Source organism: Triticum urartu, chromosome 7A, assembly GCF_056163025.1.
Source record: "Triticum urartu cultivar PI428250 chromosome 7A, HENAU_Tu73, whole genome shotgun sequence".
Lineage (NCBI taxonomy): Eukaryota > Viridiplantae > Streptophyta > Magnoliopsida > Poales > Poaceae > Triticum > Triticum urartu.
The window spans coordinates 629232975-629240485 of record NC_141879.1 but is presented as its reverse complement, the minus strand read 5'-3'; the positions used below and the strand labels follow the sequence as shown (position 1 = coordinate 629240485).

Genomic DNA, 7511 nt, shown 5'->3' with positions numbered 1-7511 from the left:
TAGAAAATATTGCCAGACACATGCATGACAGGAATGCTTCCTTGATGCGCTACTGAGATACCTTCAGTGGCACTAGTCCCTGGTGGTGAAGAAAACATTTGTGCTTCTTTTCCCTCATCTTTTTCCTTTCTTGCTTTCTTTATCTGCCTCTTTTTTAGTGCATCCATGTCGTCTCTGAAAAGCATTAACGTGTTTACTTGCCAATGCCATCCCTTCATCAATAGTGCAAGCGTCTTTTGCTTCTTCCTTGAAATCATTCAGAATAGATGTATATCTCATGATATTTTTTCCTTCCTCTGTCATACCCTTCTTAACTGTTGACTATTGGTAATCAGGCTTAACAAGATCCTCTTCTGGATCCCATGTGCACCTATCTAGGATATACCTCCTCAGTATCTCGTAGACTCCAATCTGTTCCATTACTCGTAGTATGTGTGCGCACAATAGCCCATCGCGATCAAACTTGCAGCAAGTGCATGAGTATACCCCTTCATCCTTGTTCGCCTACACATGATAGTCCCTATCCCCATACTTTGGTAGTATGCCTCAGAGCGACGACATCCTGAAGGTTCCATCTTGCAAAGTGTCGCATCCGTAAGGAGTCTTTAGCTTCATCTCTAAATAGAACTCGGAGAACAGATTTTGTGTGTATATCCCTCGCATCTGTAACTCGATTGGGTTTAATGAATACATGTCTGCCTCTTTGTAAATTGTGTCCACTTGCTCTTTCGCCACAACCACCATTACTTTCTCCTGGATTGCAGTGTATTGAGTTGCGAATTCAATCAATGAGTTGTTGGGGTTCACATACTTCTTGAGCACAGCATTGAATCCCTCGCTCCTTGCAGTTGTCTGCAAGAATGGAAAGAAATACTTCATGTAGTACACTGGGGCCCAACATTTCCTATTTTCCCATAGCCAGTGAAAATGTTCGTTGTCGATCTGGCCATATTCATCCATCATTGCCCACCATTTGTTTTCAAACTCTTCCTTTGTGATACACAAAACACGAGACAATTACAACATCATACACAATCATTGGTAATTAAAGTACAAGTATGCCGGTAACTTTTCTTAGTTGTTAGATGGTAACTTCATTGAACAATTTTTCCAGATCTTTTTTGTTCTTTTTGATATGTGAAAGTTTTCTTTTCTTTTCTTTTGTTTGTCATACACCTAGTCTGGTAACTTTTCTAAACCAATAGTTGGTATCAACATATGTAGTTTTTCTGGTACAAAATAACCAGAACCGTTTTTTGCTATTATCAAATGTAAAAATGTTTTTGTTTGTTATTTTTCTTTTGTTCCTAGACGGTGATTACATGTCCACACATTGTTTCCATTCTAATTTGATGTTGGTCCAATGAAACTGCCCCTGGTAATATAACCAACAAGATCATGGTAACTTGTGTAGACCCACACATGGTAACTTGTGCATCACATATATCCATATGGCTTCTCAAGTTTGCTGTATGGTAATTAAAATGGGTCAACAGATTAGGTACGTACCAGTCAAGTTGTTGTCGACACAGTCTTTGAACGCTTTGTTTAGTGGTTTATCATCAGCCATAAGTTTTCCAAGTTTCTCCAGCGCCTTCTTCATTATATGATAGCGGCAATTTCTGTGTATTATGTTCAAGAAGACCTCGTCGATCGCACTCCTCATTGCAAAGTCCTGGTCTGTGATGATGTTTTTTGGGGCAACACCACCCATTGCATGGAGGAATGTGTTAAACAGCCACACACAGTTTTCCTTTAGTTTGTTTCGAACGAAGCCACACCCAAACTAGATGGATTGACCATGGTTATTAATTCCAATGAATGGTGCACATGGCATTTTGTACATGTTTGTCACGTATGTCGTGTCAAATGACAAACAGTCATTATACTTTGCATATGCCCTGCGTGATGCGCCATCTATCCAGAACAAGTTCTCAACCCTGTCCTCATCATCAAGTTTGATTCTCTAGTAGAAATATGAATCTTTGGCACTCATCTCTTGGAAGTATGCAATTGTGGTCCCAACGTCCTTGTGGCGGTGCTCTAAGCGAAACTTAGCTCGTTGATTAGCAATGTCTTGTGTCGTGTAGGGTACGTCTTTAGTGCTCCCATAGAACCATGACATCAGCTGCATCTGCCTCGCAGTCTCAACGTTGCATCCGTGCAGAACCCTCAAGAAGTCATGCTCCTCCTTCGGAATGTACTGATGTGATGATAAGAATTTTGTTAGGGACGTCTTTTTGATCAGGGGGTGATTGTGGGTGTCCTCTAAACGGTCAACAGTCCACCATGCATCATCGTGGGATAGGTACATGTGCGCTTCACATTCAGTCCTAAAAACTTCCTTTTTTTCCTCTTCTTGACAATGCTGGCTGGGTTTTCCACATCTTACAACTCATCCCTGTCCTTGCGTCGTTTGCCATATTTTGTACAAACTAGTAGCACCCTTCTTATAGTTCCATCAACCCTCTCTTTCTTGAATTGCTGCCTAATTGCAAAGCCAGTCCTGCGCGCATAGGTGTTGTAGTGGTCACGTGCACTCTCCATGGTGTCAAATTTTGTCCCTTGTAATGGTTGCTTAGGTGTGGAATATGCCTCCATGTTGCTGCCTTCCATATCAGCATCGATCCCAGCAGAATCTGGAGTTGCTGGTTCACTTATTGTCTGCTCTCCAAGGCTCCCAGCTCCTGTGCTTGCATTTGTTCCAGCACTATGTGCATTTGTTCCACCACTAGGCAAGCTGTTGTTTGCGCTGACTGCCCGAGCACCTGCAATTTGGCCTGGTAGATTAGTGGAATATTACATGATAAATAACAGTTTTCCATCATGGTAGTTTTCTGAAGATTCGGTGAATGTATCTTTCTTTTCTGCCTAAACAACCCTGGTAATTTGCATACTTTGAACCTGGTAATATGAGTGCACCAGTGCTGGTAATTTTCAAACCCACCTCAATAGTAAAGTATTCTTTCTGCCTAAAAAACCCTGGTAATTTGCATTTTTGGACCTGGTAATATGTGTGCACCAATGCTGGTAATTTTCAAACCCACTTCAATAATAAAGTATAAAACTGGGTTTTTCATTCCATGATGATATGTAAACAATACTGTTGGTAATTTTACCTGTTCCCATGATGTTTGGGTATGCAGAATTGCTGCTTGGTGTGCGCGCTGCATCGTCCTCTTCATGCATTCTCCCTCCTCCTCCATCTTCTGCATTATCTCCTCTGCTAGCATCCATTTATCTACTCCTGCTTGATTTGTTTTTATGTTTGCATGTTAGTATACATTTACACGTGTTGACTCTTTTTTTGAAACTCATTGTTTTGTTTACTCTTTACACAGTTGTTTGAAGGCAAGAATCGCATGGGTGATTGGGAAGAACACTAAACAGGACAATTACAGTACAACATGGGCATCTCCATTAAAAGGCACCACTTTTCTTTATCCAATGTTAGTACTTAGCTAAAGTGGATGATAACTTTTACTATGTACAGATTGATAACTTGTTTACTTCATGTAGTATAACATTCTTGTAGACTAAAAAATGAACCTTTTTTGCAATGCATCTTCCATTGTATGAGAGAATGATTTTTGTGATCAATAAAGGTTCCTCTTTCCTTTATCTGTCTTTATTTTTCCATGGTAGACACAAAATCTATGTTTTTTGTAGCAAGGGAATGGGGTATTTTTTGGGGTACTCTGTTATGTTGCATAACGTTGGTAACAAAAACTACGAGGGGCTGATAATTTTGCACTTAGTTGATTGGTAAGTCACTGCAATAGGCAGAGTTATGAGAGAAGTTTGCTTATTCTGTTTCCATGAGGTGGAAGGATGGTAATTTTTGCACAGATTTGGAGGGGGTGGGGTAAGTCTTTGTATTAAGCAGAATTTTTTGGAGATTTTGGATGAGTCTTGATTCTTACCAGGGTGAGGTGATGTTGCCTGGTGATTTCTTCGCCGTATCCCTGGTAATTTGCGCTGCTTGCCTGATGATCTGCTCTGGTTTGATCCAGATCTGGAGGAGGGGTAGGTCTTTGGTGTTGATTTTGAGCAGCTATGTAACGGGGAGGGGCGTGTGGGTGGTGGGGAGGGTGAGAGAGGGTATACTTGCATGGGAGGTAAGGGGTGTGTGGGAAAGTTGCGATCTGGAAAGTGCGTCGTGGGGGGATGGCATTTTCTGTTGGGCCTTGTACAACGATCGGCCTGGTTAGGTGGCGGGAGGATCGGCCTGGTTAGCTGGCGGGTGATCGACAGGTATGGTAAGGTAATTTTCCTATCGGGCACACTATTGCCAAATATCACTGTCCATATCAAATATACCTTTCACTTTGCCATCCTTCTTATCTGCCAAATACTTGGGGCAGTTCCACTTCCAGTGACTAGTCCCTTTGCAGTAGAAGCACTAAGTCTCAGGCTCAGGTCCAGACTTGGGCTTCTTAACTTGAGCAGCAACTTGCTTGCCATTCTTATTGAAGTTACCCTTCTTCCCTTTATCCTTCTTCTTGAAACTGGTGGTCTTGTTGACCATCAACACTTGATGCTCCTTCTTGATTTCTACCTCCGCAGCCTTTAGCATTGCGAAGAGCTCGGGAATTGTCTTATCCATCCCTTGCATATTATAGTTCATCACGAAGCTTTTGTAGCTTGGTGGCAGTGACCGAAGAACTCTGTCAATGACACTATCAACTAGAAGATTAACTCCCAGATGAGTCAAGTGATTGTGGTACCCAGACATTCCGAGTATATGTTCACTGACAGAACTATTCTCCTCCATTTTGCAGCTGTAGAACTTATTGGAGACTTCATATCTCTCAATCCGGGCATTTTCTTGAAATATTAACTTCAACTCCTGGAACATCTCATATGCTCCATGATGTTCAAAACGTTGTTGAAGTCCCGGTTCTAAGCCGTAAAGCATGGCACACTAAACTATCGAGTAATCATCAGCTTTGCTTTGCCAGGTGTTCATAACATCTGGAGTTGCTATTGCAGCGGGTTTGGCACCTAGCGACGCTTCCAGGACGTACTTCTTCTATGCAGCAATAAGGATAATCCTCAAGTTACGGACCCAGCCCGTGTAGTTGCTACCATCATCCTTCAACTTAGCTTTCTCTAGGAACGCATTAAAATTCAATGGAACAACAGCACGGGCCATTTATCTACAATAACATAGACATGCAAAATACTATCAGGTACTAAGTTCATGATAAATTAAAGTTCAATTAATCATATTACTTAAGAACTCCCACTTAGATAGACATCCCTCTAATCTAAGTGATCACGTGATCCATGTCAACTAAACCATGTCCGATCATCACGTGAGATGGAATAGTTTTCAATGGTGAACATCACTATGTTGATCATATCTACTATATGATTCACGCTCGATCTTTCGGTCTCAGTGTTCCGAGGCCAAATCTGCATATTTGCTAGGCTCGTCAAGTTTAACCCGAGTATTCTCCTTGTGCAAAACTGGCTTGCACCTGTTGTATGTGAACGTAGAGCTTATCACACCCGACCATCACGTGGTGTCTCGGCACGACAAACTGTAGCAACAGTGCATACTCAGGGAGAACACTTATACCTTGAAATTTAGTGAGAGATCATCTTATAATGCTACCGTCGTACTAAGAAAAATAAGATGCATAAAGGATAAACATCACATGCAATCAATATAAGTGATATGATATGGCCATCATCATCTTGTGCCTTTGATCTCCATCTCCAAAGCACTGTCATGATCACCATCGTCACCGGCTTGACATCTTGATCTCCATCGTAGTATTGTTGTCTTCTCGCTAACTATTTCTTCTACGACTATCGCTACCGCTTAGTGATAAAGTAAAGCAATTACATGGCGATTGCATTTCATACAATAAAGCGACAACCATATGGCTCCTGCCAGTTGCCTATAACTGTGTTACAAAACATGATCATCTCATACAACAATTTATATAATCACGTCTTGACCATATCACATCACAACATGCCCTACAAACACAAGTTAGATGTCCTCTACTTTGTTGTTGCAAGTTTTACATGGCTGCTACGGGCCTCTAGCAAGAACCGTTCTTAACTACGACATACAACCACAACGTGGTATAGTGATAGCTTTTTGATCTTCAGAAAGAACCCTGTTCATTGAATCCGATTCAACTAAAGTTGGAGAATCTGACACCCGCCAACCACCTGTGTGCAAAGCACGTCGGTAGAACCAGTCTCATGAACACGGTCATGTAATGTCGGTCCGGGCCGCTTCATCCAACAATCCCGCCGAATCAAGAAACAACTAGTGATGGAAAGCAATATGTATATACCCACGCCCACAACTCCTTTGTGTTCTACTCGTGCATATAACATCTACGCATAGGCCTGGCTCGGATGCCACTGTTGAGGAACGCAGTATTTCAAAAAAATTCCTACGATCACACAAGATCTATCTGGGGATGCATAGCAACGAGAGGGGAGAGTGTGTCTATGTACCCTCGTAGACCGAAAGCGGAAGTGTTAAGTAACGCGGTTGATGTAGATGAACGTCTTCGCGATCTAATTGATCAAGTACCAAACGCATGGCACCTCCGCGATCTGCACACGTTCTGCTCGGTGATGTCCCTCGAACTCTAGATCCAGCTGAGGCCGAGGGAGAGTTTTGTCAGCACGACGGTGTGTTTACGGTGATGATGAAGTTACCGACGTAGGGCTTCGCCTAAGCTCTACGACAATATGACCGAGGTGGAAATCTGTGGAGGGGGGCACCGCACACGGCTAATAGATCAACTTGTGTGTCTGTGGGGTGCCCCCTCCCCCATATATAAAGGAGTGGAGGAGGGGAGGGCCGGCCTCTCTATGGCACGCCCAAGGGGTGATTCCTACTCCTAGTAGGAGTAGGTTTCCCCCTTCCCTAGTTGGAGTAGGAGAAGAAAGAAGAGGGAGAGGGAGAGAAGGAAAGGGGGGCCGGCCCCCCTCCCAATTCAGATTGGGCTTGGGGGGCGCGCGCCTCCCACTTGGCCGCGTCCTCCTCTCTCCCACCATGGCCCATTAAGGCCCATTAACTCCCCATGGGGTTCCAGTAACCCCCTGGTACTCCGGAAAATGCCCGAACCTATCCGAAACCTTTCTGGTGTCCAAACATAGCCTTCCAACATATCAATCTTTATGTCTCGACCATTTTGAGACACCTCGTCATGTCCGTGATCAGATCCGAGACTCCGAACTATCTTCGGTACATCAAATCACATAATGCATTATACATATCATCATCGAACGTTAAGCGTGTGGACCCTACGGGTTTGAGAACTATGTAGACATGACCGAGACTCATCTCCGTCAATAACCAATAGCGGAACCTGGATGCTCATATTGGTCCCTACCTATTCTATGAAGATCTTTATCGGTCAAAGCGCATAACAACATACATTTGTTCCCTTTGTCATCGGTATGTTACTTGCCCGAGATTCGATCGACGGTATCATCATACCTAGTTCAATCTCGTTACTGGCAAGTCTCTTTAC

The 7511-nt window shown here is 43.1% G+C and overlaps 1 protein-coding gene across 1 annotated transcript; it reads right to left on the bottom strand.

Moving 5' to 3' along the window:
- Window positions 1-546: 546 nt before the first annotated feature.
- On the bottom strand, window positions 547-1714 carry LOC147960789 (protein FAR1-RELATED SEQUENCE 5-like). Its single transcript, XM_087533552.1, has 3 exons — window positions 1510-1714; window positions 1323-1375; window positions 547-852 (listed from the first exon to the last, which is right to left on the bottom strand). The coding sequence occupies exons 1-3, from the start codon at window positions 1712-1714 to the stop codon at window positions 547-549; spliced, it is 564 nt and encodes a 187-aa protein (XP_087389678.1).
- Window positions 1715-7511: the final 5797 nt, after the last annotated feature.

What these genes read in the sequence shown, in the direction of transcription:
- LOC147960789 (XM_087533552.1), bottom strand. Translation starts at nt 1,714, where the DNA reads ATGGGTGGTGTTGCCCCAAAAAACATCATCACAGACCAGGACTTTGCA. An exon ending in TGTCGACAACAACTTGACTG is followed by an intron (nt 1,376 to 1,509) that starts GTACGTACCTAA and finishes TTATATTACCAG; the next exon opens with GGGCAGTTTCATTGGACCAA. An exon ending in TGGAAACAATGTGTGGACAT is followed by an intron (nt 853 to 1,322) that starts GTAATCACCGTC and finishes CCATTCTTGCAG; the next exon opens with ACAACTGCAAGGAGCGAGGG.